A 19,194-nucleotide genomic window follows, 5' to 3' on the forward strand; every position below is an offset into this window, starting at 1 on the left:
ACTTTCAAACATTGGGATACACGTTTAGCAAAAGCCACCCGGTTAGTCAACACCAGAGGATCTGCCAATCGGGGTGGCCCTGCCCAGTCAGAATTTTTACGTACTGTAGAAGGGGATAAAGTCCCTGTAGTGCACATAAAAAATATGCTAGGGAAGACAGTCTGGGTTAGTCCTGCCTCAGGCAAAGGTAAACCCATTCATGGGATTGCTTTTGCTCAAGGGCCTGGGTGCACTTGGTGGGTGATGCGAAAAGATGGGGAAGTCCGATGTGTGCCTCAAGGGGATTTGATTTTAGGTGAGAATAGCCAGAATTAAACTGTATGATATTAGTTGCTATATAACCCTGCTACTGTATGTTATCATTACTATAATTGTTATATGCTATATCCATAGTACTATCATAAGAATTACTTAGATCAAGCAAGAAAAACTGAGCAAAGCGCAGTAGTGATGGAACCAGAACTGACTCCAGCATGCAACAATCCAACGGTGCACACCATCCTCCTGCTGCACCAAATGTCACCTGCTCGTCACACCACACTGAAGCCCAATTCTGCTCTACTGACTGAGAGGACTTTGCACCATCCCTCCTGCCCAGAAAGACTGGTATGACAGATGGAGCCCAGAGTCGGGAACTAAATGAACTCAACGAACATTTAATGAACATAACCCATAAACTAAAGGAATGATATCTCTGTGTGTGTATACATATATATACATATATATATATATCATTGTTCATATGTCTTAAACGGATGGAAAGGTGATGATGATTGACCAGGGTGTAACTAAAGGTATGGGAACTGAGCATGACGTCAATGGTATAGAATAAGGGGTGGATACTGTCCTGGTTTCAGCTGGGATAGAGTTAACTGTCTTCCTAGTAGCTGGTACAGTGCTATGTTTTGAGTTCAGTATGCGAAGAATGTTGATAACACTGATGTTTTCAGTTGTTGCTAAGTAGTGTTTAGACTAAAGTCAAGGATTTTTCAGCTTCTCATGCCCAGTCAGCGAGAAAGCTGGAGGGGCACAAGAAGTTGGCACAGGACACAGCCAGGGCAGCTGACCCAAACTGGCCAACAGGGTATTCCATACCATGTGATGTCCCATTTAGTATAGGAACTGGGGGAAGTGGGGGCGGGGAATCGCCGCTCGGGGACTAGCTGGGTGTCGGTCGGCGGGTGGTGAGCAATTGCACTGCGCATCATTTGTACATTCCAATCCTTTCATTATTACTGTTGTCATTTTATTAGTGTTATCATTATCATTATTAGTTTCTTCTTTTCTGTTCTATTAAACCATTCTTATCTCAACCCATGGGTTTTGCTTCTTTTCCTGATTTTCTCCCCCATCCCACTGGGTGGGGGGAGTGAGTGAGCGGCTGCGTGGTCTTTAGTTGCTGGCTGGGATTAAACCACGACAGAGGAGAATGCAGATCTCTTCAGAGAAGAAAGCTGCCATTGAATTCTATGGTCACCTGGGAAGTACATGCAGCTGAGAAGAAAGGAAGGTCCAGGGTCTGAAAACTAGAAATGGATAGAGAAGGGGTTCTTCATCTGCATTTGCATTTTTGGCCTGAAGTACAAATTTGCATGTCACAATGTGGGGTTTTTTCCTTCTGGAAAAAAGATTATAAAAGCTTTCCTTTTAACTGAGAGTATTAACTACGTGGAATGTGTCTTCCTGGTTCCGGGAAAAATATGTATGTCTCCAGCTTTGATTTTTACCCACTCTCTTTGGCTTATCCAGAGCACTTGTCAAAGAGGAATATGACAAAGAGAAACTACAAATCTGTTTCCCTGTGATTTATAGTTGAAGTTACTAAACAAGCAAAGTATCTCTTTAGTATTTAAAAAAAAAATTGATAACACAGTCATGCTGTGTTTGCTGCTCTTTCTGGGTAGCAATATGTTAAGCTAAGAAATTAATTACATTCAATGTATACCATGGATCCACAATCCTGTGACATAGTTTGTCTGGATGAAATTCAACTGTGAGAAGCTGAGATATTTGAAACAGATGTTCCTCTGTTGGTTAGAGAATAAGTTATCATTTATCTGCTATACTGAACGTTTAAAATTTCGACTCTGATCTATCAGTCACCTCTATGGAAGTTCTATGTCAAGGAGGTTTTTGAGCTCACGTGAACATATGGGGGCAATATTTTGTTCCAAAGGAATTAAGTTTGTGTAACTTACTTTCCATGTCTCTGCACATCCATCCTCCTCCTTCTCTTCCTTCCTGCTCACCCAAATAGCTTTTGAGCAAATAACTTTTAAGTAGAGGAATAAAGTACTGAAAGATAATCATGTCAAACAGCTAGCTTTCTCAGAGATCACCTGAGTGGGAGTGAGGGTGAGATAGACACTCAGTTTCCCTGCTAGAGAGAATGCTGCAAAGTTAGAATTTTACTGGTTGTTGGAGAATTCAGTTTGAGAAGAGGCCTTAGAAATGCCTTTACCACAAGGAAAGATGCAATTGGAGTTGACGGTCAACTGAGACACAAATCTGGGAGAAGAAACACCCTGGTAGTTCTTTAACTTCTTGTTCAATATAAACAGCAGTAAGTCTGTCTTCTAGAATAATTAGTGAAATTCATAACTGCTTTTTCCTTATGTCTCAAATAAAAACTCTTAGAATAGTTTCTGAATCCTCAGGGTCATTCATTTCCAGTTTACATTGTATATTTTGATTGCATAGCCAAATCATGCAGAAAGCAGCATTGGGGTCATTTTGTGATATCTAAGACACCTAATTGTATGTATTTATAATTACATACTGCAGTGAATGTTAGAACAAGCAGTACCCTTTATATGTGCAAGCTAGAATCAGTCTTGATTTTCCCTCTCCACAGCCCTAATTCATTTGTGAATTGCATTGTATTGGATGGGTGAAGCAGTGAAGTACCACCCACAGAATCGTGACTCCTGAAGTTTCTTTCCAACCTAAAGGTTGTTAGATATTTCTCTTTCTCTTTCTGCACGACTGTGAGTATGCATGCACAAACATGCACGTGCATGTATGTATATAAAAGCACAAATTTCCTGGCAGTATACCTTCCTGGCCCTATGTGATGCTTTTTTAATGTCTTAATAACTCTGTCTTTATTTCTGCCATGTGTTTCTTTTACGTTGTTTATGGTCTATTGAACACTTAGGTGTGCACATTTTGCTTTACTGCTTTAATCACAATTTTATCCATTCTGTGGTTATGTGAGTACTTTCCTTTCTACATTACAAGAACTTCAAGGAAACTTATTTACAGTAATTTCTGTCTGGTACTACTTTCTGTTCTTAATTTTCTGTCATGTAACACAAGCTATTTCAGGAAACCAATTGAACTGGCAAAACGATAGGCATACTTACAATATCTCTTATTTAGAGATCAACAGATCTTTCATTAAAAGTGAACACGATTATCTTCGATTTGCAAGTCAGAAAGCAGAAGTACAGAAGCAACTTGTCCAGTCTCTCAGCATACTAGTGGTACAGATGGGGATGATCCTCCAATTCCCAATCTTCATCAAGTGCTATTTCCGTAGTACTGTCCCTGTCACAGGCAGCTCATAGCAGCTCACACCAGTGAGAAGTGGAAGTGTGTTTATCAATTATGCAGCTCCAAGAAAAATCCTCATAATGTAAAGATAAATTTCAGCCATTATCTTCATCTCAGAGTTACAAACTCTGCTTTCTTTAACTGTTTCATCTAAAATACCATTTAGTCTTAAAACTAAGCTCTGGGACTTTTCATTCAACTTATTATCTTTACTGCTTAAAAAAAGTTAAAGCAGCTCTTTTGGTTATATGGGCTTAAGATATAAAAAATGAATTTTATTGAAACCTACATGCCTTTTAGTGGTTTAATGTTAGTGTGTTTAAATTGATAAAAGCATCAGTGTCAATATGAAAAAATGAAAAAATCCAAACCAACTCTTCCTAAAAACCCGTTGCAGTAAAGGGATACTATACTAACATTTCCATCTTAAAATTACACTTTAAGGGTTCAATCTGTCAGTAGTCTAGGATATTACTTCTTTTAAGTGAATGCAAGCATTCTTCTCTTTGCCCTTTTAAAGAAAGTGTCAAATCAGTCCACTTTCTTTTCTGTTGAAGGAGGCAAAACTAAACTTAATGTTAGTGAAGTCCTGTGTTTATAGTGCTGAAGAGAAAACCATGAAGTGATGATGTTCATGTACCACTTCCAGCTATGCAGTGTTCAAACAGCTTATTAAGCACTCTCTGTTTTGTCTTTACATGAAGAAAATAGACCCTGAAGGAAAACGGAAAATACTCTAAAATGAAAATCAGAAAATACTTTAAAAGAGAATAATTTTTCACATAAAGAGCGGTCCCATGTAGAAAAGGTATAGTTATTGCAAGTACCAGGTTCTGTTTGGGTTAGCATTGGGTTTGTCTATCAGTTGAACTTATTCGTGATGACATGACATTTTTGTAACAGTAAATATGTCAGCTTCAGTTCCTGACTGAATCATAATTCTGCTGTTCACATTAGTAGTTGGTAATTTCATGCCAGATCACTACTTGTTTTCATTTCTGAAAACTTTTGGGGACCCAGAACAGTAGCGGGAATAACTTTTAAAGGAAAGCCTAGGAATAAGAACAGGCCATTACTAGGATTTAGGAACAGGGAAGTAACTAAATACCATGAACAGGGGAGAGGCAGTCTGGAAGACACCAAAGCTGGCATGGAGCTGGAGTGTGAAGCTTTTACAAGGACCCTGAAGTTTGTGGCTCTATCTCCAAATTCCATATAGGAGGCAGGGCTAAGAATGAACCTGTTCGGTTTTGGTGGCACTGTTGAGCTTCTCTTCTTAATGCCTCACAGGAGGAGAATAGAAAATGCAAATGAGATGTATTTTAGGGGAAGTTAAATACGTGTAATGAAAAGGTTTCTATACTGTCAAGTACTGTATCAAAAGTTTTTCATGAGTTATTAATAGTAATCCTCTTCATAAACCTTTCCTGTCAGAACGAAACAAATGGATCTAAAGTGTTTCCTGTTAATTCCCACTTCTAAAATGTAGAATTTCGTAATACCTTTCAACAGGAGTAAATCCCTTCTATAGGGTGTACAGACATATCCTTGAGTGCCGACTATTGTGACTCTTAAGGTCCAAATCCACCTTCCAGGAATGCAGTATGTAACCCATCTTTCCTACTGCTGAATTATTTTAAGGCTTCCCATTGTAAAGGTATGGCAAAGTACATTTCTTGTAATACAGGATATCAGAACTTGCCAGTTCCCAAAGAGAAACACCCTAATTTCATGTGAAGGAAGCAGGCTGTCTACCTGTTTCCCTATAGGTGTGGGCATCAAGACACACTGAATATCTTTGTGTTAGAATAATTTCACGCAAAATGGGTGCCTGCAAGAACACAGTGCATCCCATACTGAGAAATTCTCTTATGTAATCCTTTTATACTCTACTGGGGCTTGTATTTGGTCTATGAAGGTAATGTAAAGAAAAAAGGCAGAAGCAGAGTGGGATTTCTGGAGAATGCATTGATTTTTGTTTGTTTGTTTAAAAAAGAGTAACTGCATATCAAGCTTTGGGGAGGGGAAGAACAAGGGGAAAAAATACCATTTGTTTAGGCAGTTCAAGGGATGGGAGAGATCAAGGATATGCTCCTTAACAAGACTGTGGAAGCTAATAAGGAAGCCAGCTACTGTTCTCTCAACTTAGTCAAAGGCTAAATATATTTGAAACAGAAAATGTGAGGTTACTACAGGCGATTTACTGTTCCCTTTGTAACCACCAATTTTGTCCTGTTTGTAACTATTTTTGATAGGATAGGTGATTCTCCTCCCCCCTCCAGCCCCTTCTGCTTTACAGGAGCACAGCTTTGGCCTTGTTGAACTTCATACGATTGGCCTCAGCCCATCGATCCAGCCTGTCCAGATCTCTTTGTAGAGCCTCCCTACCCTCAAGCAGATCGACCCTGCCTCCCAACTTGGTGTCGTCTGCAAACTTGCTGAGGGTGCACTCAATCCCCTCATCCAAATCATCAATAAAGATATTAAACAGAACAGGGCCCAACACCGAGCCCTGGGGAACACCACTAGTGACCTGCCGCCAGCTGGATTTCACCCCATTCACCACAACCCTCTGGGCTCGGCCATCCAGCCAGTTTTTCACCCAGTGAAGAGTGCAGGCCACGAGACGCCAGTTTCTCAAGGGGTATGCCATGAGAGACAGCGTCAAAGGCCTTGCTGAAGTCAAGGTAGATAACATCGACAGCCTTTCCCTCATCCACTAGGCGGGTCACCTGGTCATAGAAGGAGATCAGGTTGGTCAAGCAGGACCTGCCTTTCGTAAACCCATGCTGACTGGGCCTGATCCCCTTCTTATCCTGGACTTGCCATGTGAGTGCTCTCAAGACAAACTGTTCCATAATCTTCCCTGGTACCGAGGTCAGGCTGACAGGCCTGTAGTTCCCCGGATCCTCCCTCCGACCCTTCTTATAAATGGGAGTCACATTGGCAAGCCTCCAGTCCTCTGGGACCTCCCCTGTTGACCAGGATCGCTGATAGATGATGGAGAGTGGCTTGGCAAGGACCTCTGCCAGTTCCCTCAGTACTCTTGGATGGATCCCATCAGGTCCCATAGATTTGTGAGTGTCCAGATGGCGTAGTAGGTCACTAACTATTTCCTCCTGGATTAAGGGGGGTATGTTCTGCTCTTCATCCTTACCTTCCAGCTCAAGGGGTGGAGTACCCTGAGGATAACTGGTCTCCCTATTAAAGACTGAGGCAAAGAAGGCATTAAGTACCTCAGCCTTTTCCTCATCTCTTGTTGCTACGTTCCCTTCTGTATCCATTAAAGGATAGATATTCTCCTTGGGATTCTTTTACTGTTACCGTATTTGTAAAAACATTTTTTGTTGTCTCTTAATGACAGCGGCCAGATTTAGTTCTAGCTGAGCTTTTGCCTCTCTAATTTTCTCTCTGTATGATCTAACAAGATCCCTGTACTCATCCCAAGTTGCCCGCCCTTTCCTCCAGAGATGATAAACTCTCCTTTTATTCTTGACTCCTAGCAGAAGCTCCCCGTTCAGCCAGGCCGGTCGTTTTCCTTGGCCTGGTCTCTTCTGTCAGGTGGCTGGAGATAGGACGAGAGGAAATGGCCTCAAGTTGAGGCTAGGGAGATTTAGGTTAGATATTAGGAAAAATTTTTTTACTGAGAGGGTTGTCAGACATTGGAATAGGCTGCCCAGGGAAGCGGTTGAGTCACCATCCCTGGAGGTATTCAGAAAGCGAGTAGACGGGGTACTTCAGGACATGGTTTAGTGGGCGTGGTTGATGGTTGGACTCGATCTTGAAGGTCTTTTCCAACCTAAATGATTCTATGATTCTGTGATTCTATGATTCTAACTGCCTCCATGCTGGGAAAGTGGTCAGGCTACGCTGACATACCACTATTCACAAAAGACTGTCATACTTGCATTGTCAGAGTCTTGGAGGTGGATATTGTAGCAGGAAATCTTGAACAACCATAGCTTTTGACACAAGGAATTTCTCTGCAGTTCAAGGACTCAGTTTGTTGCCTGAGATTTTAATAAATAACTTGGTTTATTTTTTTTCTGCTCGACACATGAATACTGTGGTGTTATGAAATCTCCTGTAATTTATTTCTATGAAATTCTGTTTAGTTAATGGCATATAAGTTTATCTTTATAATTAAGCATATCAAGAAAATTGTGCTGGTACAGAAAATTTTAACTGCAGATTATAATAGGACATTTTTCACATCTCAAATATGATTTCTTCCTACTAAATGGAGATGCTTGTCAAGAATAAATGACAGGGTTTTGGCTATTGGTGAGATAGTTTTATAAAAACCTTTAGCAGTTTTCTATATCCATGAGTGTAGAAACACTGGCTTTAGAGAGAACAGTTTCATAACTTCATAAACTGCAATGATCTGGTCCTTCAAGCAGTAGGTGAGTCAACAAATTAACCTTTTTCAGTGGCTTCTTTTTTTATCCTGTTCAAGGAAACTTATATAACCTAAGTAGTGCATGTAAGAATGCTTCCTTACCAGTTTTGTTGGGTTTTTTTTCCCCCGTGACATTTTCCCTCTTTTTGTAACATTGTGCGGCCTTTTAACAGTCAAGAGAAACAGTGAAGCTGTAATATTGGTCAAATCTTTTGAAGCTGTGGTGGATCTTTCTCCTTTTTTTTCTTTTCCTTACCTAGAAAGGACTATTAGGGGCAGAGGGAAGAGCAAGGTATTAAGACTGCTGCAAAGTAGAAGTGTGTGGCTGGTGCTGCATAGAAGTGGTTTAGCCTGTAGTCCTGAGGCCTCACTGTCTTCTGCAGTCCTTTAACTTTCCCTGACCTTTGCCTCTGGACCTCTTAGCTGACACCAGTAGTGTTCAAGAAGGGGCAAAGGGCCTTACAGTAATTTAACTCTTCACAAATATTACAAAAATGAGGCAGCCTGGTAATACATGAAGGACGCCTACAGTATTCCCACTGTAAAAAATGCAGTGGCACAAGCTCAACAGAGGTAGGGATTAAAGGGTCTTCATAGCAGAGCCACACTGGCAACCAGGCTTTGCTAGTTCTGATGCTTACGCTGTTCTTTTTTAATCGGCTACCTTTTAATTTAACTTTGTCACTGCTAAGGAGAAGACTCGGGATGGTCTCTTCCACTTGCCTAAATAACCCATCAAGCTTCCCTTTTAAACAACTGAACAACTAAGCACTGAACAATTAAAGCTCAATATTTTGTGCAAATTAAATGTGAGCATAAAATGTTTACAGCATCACAACCGCCTCCAGTTTAAGAAATCATGCTTCATTTCTTTTTAAGTACATGGCTAAATTTATATGGTCTAGAGGACAGTGTAGAAAAATAAAATAGCTTCTGTAATGGGTGTAAGCTGACATTATTCAGGCTATGTTTAGCTTACCTGCTATAAATACTGAACCTACTCTGAAAAGAAAAATTGGCATCCAAGATCCTAACCTACTTCCTTCAATATAAGAGTATCTCCAGCCTCTTAGAAACAAATGTATAAATTCAAGACTTCGTTCTGCAAATCTGCGCTCCCATGGAAAAAAAAAAAAAAATTCTGTACTGCCCAAGTATTCAGTGAAATCATTCAAAAGAAGAACCATTTACAGAATAGGACCTGAGAGACACAGGAAAAAATTTCTGTCTTTAGTTTCAGGTCTTATATCTGTCCCTTGAGTATAATAGGAGAGGCTATTATCCCCTTGTTCGTCACGAAGATTAATGTTCAGACCAGCTGAAAATATTACTGTTCTGTTGGGAGCTATTGGGAGATCTTCAGACCTGTGTGAACCCAAGTTTAAACTTTTTAAATAGCAGAGCTAACGTCTCATCCTAGTTAGCCACAAATGCATCTTTTGCCATTATCTCCTCTGCGATGCTGCTGCAAGAGAGTGAGGATGCCCTACAGCTCTGCATTATTTGTGGTGTCTTTTATACAGACTTCATTGCTAAATGTTAAGATACGCAGGGAAAGCGCCTGAGCCATTAACTCTTACTCAGATGAAGTAAAAAAAAATAGCATCACGCTTTAATGGAAATGGAGATTTTCTAATTTCCTTTTCTGTATTTTGTACGGAATGTTTTCCCTTCAAAATCTGCAATTCTTTCCTTAAAATTTGATTCCTAAATTTAACATGACAGAATGGAAATAAAAATAGGCAGAAAATTAGTTTTAAAGAAAAGACACATCTGGTTTAGGAAACCACAGGAAAAGATCTCTCCTCTCATAGTGTTGAAGTTGGCTTTCTTTGTTCATCTGGGTATAAGCGCCTGCGGGCTGCTGGTGGAGTGTTTCATACAGCGACCCTTGTCTACAGAAGATCTACCCCATTGCCTTGAAATACCACAGGTTTGTTTTACCTCCTTTGTAGGCTTTCCAAGGGTCCCGGACCAGCGTCTGGGCAGGAGCTGAAACAAAACCACATGAAAATGTGGTGGGAAAGGAAAGGGAGCTTTGTGGCCGAGACGCATCTTAATGTTCATCTCAGCCTTCTAGAGAAGCTGAAATAATAATGAGTTAAGCTACGAGGGTTATTAGTTAGGCTGAAGTAGGGACTTGTATCGGGTTTGTGTGCCCCGCTGCTGGCGGGGGGCTGCAGGGGTCTCTGTGAGGAGAGGCCGGGCCGCACCAGGCCGGTCACGGCTGGCTCCCGCGGCCCCGCGGCAGGGCACAGCCGAGCCCCTCAGGGAAAGCGCAGCTGAAAAAGGGCAAAATGCTGCCCGGCGGTGAGGGGAAAAGGGTGAGAAACAGCCCTGCGAGCCCCGAGGGGAGAGCGGGAGGAGGGGGCTCCAGCCGCCCCTGGAGAGTCCCCTGGAGAGCTGCCGCCGGAGCAGGTGGACATCCATCTCCTGAGGGAGCTGCAGCCTGGGGAGAAGCCATGCCGGAGCGGGTATCCACCCTGCAGCCCATGGAGGACCATGGTGGAGCAGATATCCAGACTGCAGCTGGTGGAGGGCCCCATGCCAAAGCAGGTGGATGTGCCCTGAAGGAAGCTGCAGCCCTTGGAGAGGAGCCCGCGCAGGAGCAGGCCCCTGCCAGGAGCTACAGCCTGTGGGAGACCCACGCTGGAGCAGTTTGTTGCTGAAGGACTGGACCCCATGGAGAGGACCCCATGCTATTGCAGGGGAACAACATGAGAAGGAAGGAGAGGCAGAGAGGAGCTGGTATGGACTGACCACAGCCCCCCATTGCCCTGCACTGCTTGGGGGAGGGAGTAGATAGAGGAGTCAGGAACGAAGGAGTGAAGGTGGGCCTGGAAAAAGAGGGATGGTGGAAAGGTGGTTTTAGTTTTTTCTTTTTTCTCTCTCTAACTAGATTTTTGATTGGCAGAACATTAAATTAATTTTCCCCAAGTCAAGTCTGGTTTGCCTGTGATAGTAGTTGGTAACTGACAATCTCCCTGTCCTTGTCTCGACCCATGAGCTTTTTCATCTTATTTTCTCCCCGTCCTGTTGAAGAGGAGGAGTGAAAGAGTGGCTGGGGTGGGTACCTGGCTGCTATCCAAGGTTAACCCACCACAGGACTGTAAAGGAAATCAAAGAGAAGGTGTCAGGGCTCATGGAGGCGTGCAAAGGTGCACCGACTCTCATTGATATGTGTCCTGGGATATATATCCTGTTTGTCGGCTAGCAGGCAGAACTTACATTGTCTCTGATCCAACAGGGCCTGAGTAGCCAGGGACCTTCCTGTACAAGACTGTCTCTCTGCCAGCATGCTGCAGCAGAAGCCACAGTCCAGGCAAGGCTCCCTGATCTGGATAGTGATCTGTTTCCCTTTGGGGGAGTAATGGAGGCTTTTAGGGACAGTCTTTGCAGCAAAAAGCCTCTTCCCTGTGCAGTGCCCTTCCCACCTGCTGACCCTGCAGGAGTGGGTTAATCTTTAGCACAGGCTTCAGGCTGGCTCTAGTTGAGGAGTGTGGGATGACAGGCATCAGCATGGTGGGGTGGGGGTCCTGCTGGCAGGGAAGTGGTGGGTTGTAGTTGTGTTTTCCTGCTGATCTTGTGACAACATGGAAACGTCTTGGAGGGAGGGGAAGGAAGGCTACTTCAGTAAAGACTGACAGCCAGAGTCAAGTGAAATGTGAAAACAAACAGGTTCTCTTGAAGAAGATAGGATCACTTTTTTCCCTCCTTTGAGTTGTTCATTGATGGGAGTTTTTAGGTAGTTTGTTTTTCTTTTTTTTACTCCTGGAGGCAGTATACAAAGAGATTAAAAACACAGCATGTGCCAAACGCAGCTTTTGGCACTAGATGCGCATGGATATGAGATCGTTAAAGAGATTTTTTAGACCATTTTAGCATAATCTTTTGAGGGCCTCTTGCATTGCTGCTAATACAAATCCAGGGCTTGCTTTCTTAGGGATATGATAGTTTACAGTTGGTTGGTTTTACATCTCCGTGAGGGTGGTACTGCAGTACGCACTGTGGATTAGAGTGGTTCAGCTGTGGGAACAGAAAGGTTAGCCTGATGCTTGTGAATGTCTTTTCATACTGTTTTAAAAGACGAGAAGATTTTGTGATTTTTCAGAAGACATGTGATTGATGGTCCTGGAATCATTGCTCATGCACAGAATAAATGTGTCAGGGTCAAAACCAGCACACGTTTTCCTCTAAAGCCTCAGTGAACAGATTGCTCTAAGAGTTTTAGTGCACTTTTGCCTATTCACAACAGCATGGTAACAGTCTGGAGTAGGGACAAGCCCTTCACCCAGAAAATTTGAGTCAATAAGGAATTCCAGTGACCCTGATCTCACACGCAGCACGGATTGTAGAGCTGTGCTCCAGCTGACCAGCAGTAGCAGAGCGGGAGTTATTGCTGTCCCTACTCTACCTGAGGCACAGGGAGTACTGTTTGATCAAGGTCATACAGCAATATTCAGCACAAGAGCAAGCAGTCAAACTCAGATTGCTTGGGGTCCAGCAGTTCACATGGATTTTGTAGATTAGGCTTCTGTAAGTAAGGAAGAATTAAGTCAATGGTTATGAAGTCTACATTCCACAAAAATTATGCCAGATGATGTTATATTCACCCTCAAATGTTCCATTTACCTGCAGGAGAGAGCAAAGCCAAAGCACTGAAATGAAATCAAGTCATTTGACCAGAGATGTAAACACAAGTCAGTAGTTCAACCAAGATTAAAATGCTTCCAGCTACTCAAATCTGTGACTGGATTTTGAGATTATCTTTCTCTTTTCCATTTTACCATCATACTTGTTGCTTGTTTTAAGCAGACAAATGCAATGTGTTTGCACGCTTATTGTCATTAGCAGAAAGAATTAACCTTTTATTTGAAATAAAAAGGATTACAAATAGAGGAAGCACTTGGGTAAAAATGTAAGAAAATTAACATAAGCAGCAAGAAATGCTTTGTGAAGGAGCTGGAACAATACAATACAAAGATTAGTGGAATCAGTGAGGTGACGATGAAGCTGTTTGAAGGTTATCATCTCAGGTACACAGACAGGATGGCAGCCTTCAGCTGAGAGCTCTTGTTCCCATGAAGAGTCAGATGGCTGAAGCAACGAGCAAATTCTGGCTAGAGTAAAGAGGATTCTACCTGAGCAAAGTTCAGATGCTGCTGTGTGGCTGGATGTATCATTCCCATAGGAAATGAATGCCATACCTTTTATGTAAAACACTGAGCTAGAGAGCCAGTATAATCAACTAAAATGGACTATATCTTGCTATATATTCAGCATTGGGTTGTGGGATTTTAATAGTTCATTAAATTTACATTGCAATTTTGTGGATGATATAAAAAAATGACTGTGATCTGGCCAGCACAACAGCTCTAATACAGCTATGGCAGAATAAGCTGAAATCTACTCTGGCTCATTTGTTATCAGGGAAAGTGCTTGCTGTGTTTTGAAGTCTTCAGTACTGAAGCTGATGCAGAGACCAGAAGGGATATATCTGGATTTTCAAACCATATCCTGAGTTGACAAAATTGTCTTATGAAGAAAAAAAATGCTTTTCTTGTAAACTGGTGAAAATTGATAAAGTGTCAAAGTGATAAAGTAGTAATAAATGTAGCATTCACACTACTACTTAATTGTTTGCTCTTCAACATATAAGATACTTCAATATATATGTATCTCAGCATATAATATACTTCAACATACTGTGCATGTTACTACTATTATTTTATTCTCTATATCATATTCCCCAAAAATTTTAAATTAAAGGAATAGGCTTATGAATGGTAGGAAATTAAGAAATGCTGTGGAAGGTGAAAAGGTATCAGTGAAGTGAGAAGGTGATAAAAGGAAGCTATGTTTGAATCAGATACAATATCTGACCTGTAGTTGTCATAGAAATATCTTAGGTATTAGCAGTGGGTGGTCTCTATGGTCTCAGAGGAAGGGAGGTTTATTCATGGCTCCAGAGCTTTTACGACATCTTGATTATTGTCGCCTTCCCTTTTTCCTTTAGGGGAGGTCTTTTTCACAATTCATTCAGTGCTAGCGGTTGTTGTCAGTAATGTGTACCCTTTCACCTACCCACCTCTCTGAGACTTAGGAATGTTTGTTTGCAAGTTGTCTGGCTGAAACTGAGCTCATGTGGAAGAAAATCCTTTGAGTTATCTGTCCAGAGCCCTACCCATACCCTGGGGAGCAGATTTCTTATCAGAGATAACTGAGCACAGTTTTGGAAAGAATGGGCATCCTTTGCTGTCAGTTCAAGCCTTGGACTTTGCTCTTAGATGTCATGGTGATGCTGACATTACAAAGCTAGATACTGCACTCTTTTGACCCACCCCAGGCAAGTTCCCAGCTTCCTGTGTCCTTTCACCCTTCTCCTTGAATACGTGTTCCTCAATCATATAGTGAAAATCTTTGTATTAACCCATCCATACCAGAAAGAGGAATGTCAGCTGGACCAGTTTTCACAGAAAGATAGTGTTTAGCAAGCTGCAAACAGTTTACAGCAAGTTGTCCATTTCAGTAGTCTCTGTGAGAGTGGAAGCAGGAACCTGAGCAACTTCATTCTGACATGGTGGCAGCCACAGCTCCTCTTGGTTACTGCACCCTCTAAATTACAGCTTAGGGGAGAAGGAGGAAATACATCCCTGAATTGCCAGCACAAAGTCTTTCTTTATGCTTCCCTTCTCCTTTTAACTGCCCTGCTGTTTAGTAGTGACTCCTAAAACTCTTTCAAGAGATACTAATGTATAAAGGTATCAATTAAACATGACTGAATCCCACCCTTAGATCTTCAACTCTTTCTAAATTAAAGTTCGATAGCCTTTAAAGATGCTGTGCAATATATTTAAGTCAGGTTATAGATAGTCTAAGAGAATATGGTGCCCTCTACACTGTGCCTGCAATGATCCAAGCTATTCTTTGTAGTTATTTAGGATTTTATATCCTTTTTTCAGGAAATGAATGACACCGTGAAAACAAATTGTGTAAGGGGACTGGTGACGGGACATTTCAGTGAAGCATGGACATTTCAATTGAAGTGCAGTGTGTTGGTCAAATGCTACCTGCTGGGCTGATTAACAGTTACAGTAGCCTGTGTTATACAGGAAATCATAGTAGAAAAATGAATGGCCTTTCCTGTCTGTAGTATGGGAATATATAAATGTCTTGTGCTTTGGTATTCACTTTGTCTTAGGTTCTGGAATGACCAAGAGTCGTGTATGTGCTTTCATGGCACATCTGTTTTCTTAAGTGCTTGGCAGAGCAAGAGGAACAGTGATTGCAGGGAAGGAACTGGTTGTTTTGTTAGTTTGTGATTTTTGTGTTGTTTTTTTTTTTTTAATGGGGTTGATAGCTTTAGGATGAAAAGACTCTTGAGGTTTTTGTTGGACTTAGTCTCTCTGTGTTTTTGTTAAATAAACAAAGTGTGTATACCTAGACCTTCAAATAGAGGCTCTAAAAGCCCTACAATGGCTGGATGCCTGTCACTGCTGCCAAGACTATCCAGTGAAAGGCAGGACTGTCAGCCGTCACAGAAGTGCAGAATTTTAGCTTTTCTTTCTGCCTGCTCCTCTCATACTCCAGCTGGGTTTGTTTGCGTACCTGTCACATATTTGTGTTTTTCATTTTCACAATCCATGCAAACCTTAAATAATAGCTGCATTCCCTTTTCAGATATATTTATTAGCCTTCTCCCAACACGCCACAACCCCAAGCCTCTGTGTTATGAATGCCTTTTCAACAGATCTACTCCATGCTAGATTGGTTTTGTTTTCTTACTTTTTGGAAACAATCCACAAGATCACTGCGCTGTTGCTATTAGGTAAGGAGTAGGACTTCAGGATGACTTCTGTAATACTTTAAAATACAGAAGTATTTTTTTGTTATGTTTTTCTTCAAATCTCTATCACAAATAGCTGCAGTCACTGAGCACTTCATTGTTTGAGAGTGGTGCTGTACTTCACGGTAAGTACACATGTGTGAATAACAGAGCAGGATTTTTCTGACATACTGATAGTTTTACAATGGAAAGACGACACATTCAGAATGTTATTGCATCATTTTAATTACAAGTCAGAGGGGACTCTGTGTTTCCTTCATTCTTACCTTTTAAACTGTAGAAAACATCAAAGCCAAAAGAAACAAGTTCACTTGTGGTGAGACATATATACCAAGAAACTATACAGTAGTTGCTTGGCTTTTTGAAAACTAGGCTAGGCTAGGCTAATATTTAAGCTTTGGTCCCATTGCTCACAAGAAAAAAAAACATACATGTGGATCCTGATCCTTTGCAAAGCCACCTTAACTTCACTGCAGTTCCAGGTTAATGTAGCAGATTTGCCCCACAACTTCTATTGGGGTGGGCGGCATTTTTACTGCTAGTTGTCTGGTAGGGAGCTGGTGTTGGTGGGTCTTTTTAGTTGCATTAGTTTCAGAGAATTGATTTTTAAATCACAGTCATCACCAGTCAAACAAAAGCAGTTTGTTTCTACACTGGAATCAATAAAATGGAAAAGATATTATGGCTTAGCTGGGAACACATGCTTTTTACCTTTTGCTGTTTTGTCTCCTGTTTAAAGATAGCTTTTCCTACCATTCATATTCTATTGGTTGTATGTTAGGTCTGTGTGATCTGTAATCTGCACAGAAAATACCTGCTGTCTGCAGTACAAGAATAATTTTTTTTGTTTCAGTGTTTGCTGCTTATATAATGTGTTATATTGATCCATTCTGGCTTCTCAAGTATTTTCCTGGTGGTGATGAGAAAGATGGTATAATTCTTCACCAAAAGGAAAAGAGCTTAATTTTCATGCAAACCAATATTCAGCAGAATCGTAAAGCCCTAGCCCTGGTAATAAAAATAGAAGCTGATGCTATTAATACATCATTCCAGTTACACAGAGCACCATTATGTGGCTCCTGGGTTGAGTAAAACTTCATGTAATCACAGTAGCCATAGACTTAAGCCCTATAAAGTTGGAAGCTTCACCAGATGGCCATTGTCAAGGCAGCTTCTAAAGACTTCAGAGCTGCAATGTGTTAGGGCTCTAGATATGACTTACTCAGTGGTAGCTTTTTAAAATACAATTACTGAACATAACTGATCCACATTATGGAAGTAATAATAATAATACTTTGCACTCAGTGACCTTTTATCTGAGGACCCAAAAGCTCTTAACCAAGGCCTTTAAATACTCCCTTTCTGCTTATAGGAAATAAAGTGTTCGGAGTCTCAATGGAGTGTGAGAGAATTGAGCAGCAGCAGTCCAACTCCGTGGCCTAATGCAAATGGTCACGTGGTGCTCTTTGCGGGTCTGGGACTGGGACAGGAGAGTGCTCCTGTTCCTGTCCCTGACAGCTGGGAGATGATGTCCCAGTCACTTGAGATGGAACCTCCTACTTCAATAGTACTCCTGATCTTGAGTAGAGCAGCCTGTGAGTGGGATTGCTTGTACGTTAAAATGCTGTGTGACAGGAACGAGAACGACATATAATGGCCCTAACCTGAAATTTCCTTTATTCGCTCTGTAAACTGTGAGGATAATACTGAAATGATGTTAAGATCTGGCAATGCTAAGGTTCAGATATACCACACTTAGCTGAGGAGCTTAGATGTGGAGTGATATATCTTAGGCTCTATATATTCAGACAGATAAGTACCTGGAAAGACTGGCCTGTATTTTAGGCAGAACAGTTATGTCCTTTTTAAAAGTACCACATGTTGGCCATGAATTTACTGAGCTTTAATACTCGGCCTCAAAAATCACATAATGGTATTTATTGGTAATGGGAGTAAATAACTGTATTTGACATTTGCTTTTGTATAGTCAGTAGTTATTTTTTCTTTTTTTTTTCCCCAAAGTGATTTTATTGTTGATTTTCAGGGTCTAGAAATCACACCTGAAAGTTTTCTTGGTGACCATTTTTGTTTTATCTTTTAGATCGATGTGATTGTGACTTTGGGCGGACTTGGTGGACGCTTTGACCAAACAATGGCATCAGTGGCAACACTTTTTCATGCAACAAATATCACTCCTTTTCCAGTGATAGTTATCCAGGAGTGCTCACTGATTTACCTGCTTCAACCTGTAAGTGTTGTGAAAAGTTACTACATAATAAAACTGATCTTCCACCCACCCTGACCCTGTAGGTCTTGCACTATTAAACACTCATTTTCTTAATTGTATTCTGTAGGGTGGGAGCCTAAATATAAAATACATTGCAGGGAAGTGGACAGCAAATGACAGGGTTATGCATTCCTGCCTTGGAAAAGTTTGTGTTTCATTTGTTCAGGATAGATTTGTTTAAAAGGGGAGGAACATAGAAATCCAGAACGTATGAAAACTGAATTTGGGTAAATATAGGAATTTGATGATAAATGAAAAAAAAAAAAACCCAAACCAAAAACTTTTTAATTAGATTCCAGTAAGTTTAAATTTAGCATACAGCCCTGTTGCATGTTGAGTAGCAATAAGGATGTCTGCAGTAAGAGAAACAAAAGAAAGATATAATAGGAAGATATGAGGGAGTTCCTGACAAACACGTCAGGCAGAGCTCTTATGTGGTCTGAATGGTGCAGTTCATTATGATGGAAATCCAGCTAGCATCAACGAGGGAATTTATTTAAGACGTGTTATTTTTGTGGTTTTTCAGGCCTGTTATTCCATTTAGTGATTCATAAAACAACACACACAAAAGATCTTGCTGGGCTTCTACTTCTAAGATTTAAATTAAAGGCAAATCTAAGCATCAAAGAGTCTTCTCTAACAGTGATTCATTTATTTGCTTGGAAATATCTTTTCCTGATGTCAGGGTTTCTAGAAGCTTAACTAACTTTCCCATTTTATCTTGGACAGCTTATTTCATTAAAATAAATAACATTCACAGATAAATTTGACAAAACCCTGCACCACATGTGCTTCATTGTAATTTGAAAAAAGCATTAATAAGGTTCTATGAGATTATAGATTTAAATCCACAGGGGCAGGTGCTGTATTAACAACTTTGAAGCACTGTGTGTGCAGGAAAGATAGTAGGCACAGGAGCTCATTTGCCAGTATGATGAGGAATGACTCTGATCATTAGTTGCACAGCTAAGTAGATAGAGGCAGCAGAGTAAGGGGGAAAGGGGGCTAAAGGATAACTGTGGTTCAGATCTGAAAGTGAGGAGTAACTCGCTTGTGATTGATCTGTGGGTGCAGTACTTCACTGACCACTGTAACTTAATTTTA

At 41.1% G+C, this 19,194-nt stretch overlaps 1 protein-coding gene across 7 annotated transcripts in view; it reads left to right on the forward strand.

Annotated features, from left to right (window-relative positions):
- The window catches only part of TPK1 (thiamin pyrophosphokinase 1), a 324,730-nt gene that overhangs the window by 191,425 nt on the left and 114,111 nt on the right, over positions 1-19,194 (forward strand). For 6 of the 7 annotated variants that reach the window (XR_008236464.1, XM_052795439.1, XM_052795398.1 and 3 more), the window contains one exon: positions 17,905-18,051. The exons of the other annotated variant lie outside the window; for it this stretch is intronic. Coding sequence is in view for 5 of the 6 variants with exons in the window: in XM_052795439.1 (XP_052651399.1) it covers positions 17,905-18,051 (147 nt within the window). In the remaining variant the exon portion in view is untranslated. The remainder of the gene's footprint in view (positions 1-17,904; positions 18,052-19,194) is intronic. 7 annotated transcript variants of the gene reach the window in all.

This window comes from Harpia harpyja, chromosome 1 (genome assembly GCF_026419915.1).
Source record: "Harpia harpyja isolate bHarHar1 chromosome 1, bHarHar1 primary haplotype, whole genome shotgun sequence".
NCBI classification, from domain to species: domain Eukaryota; kingdom Metazoa; phylum Chordata; class Aves; order Accipitriformes; family Accipitridae; genus Harpia; species Harpia harpyja.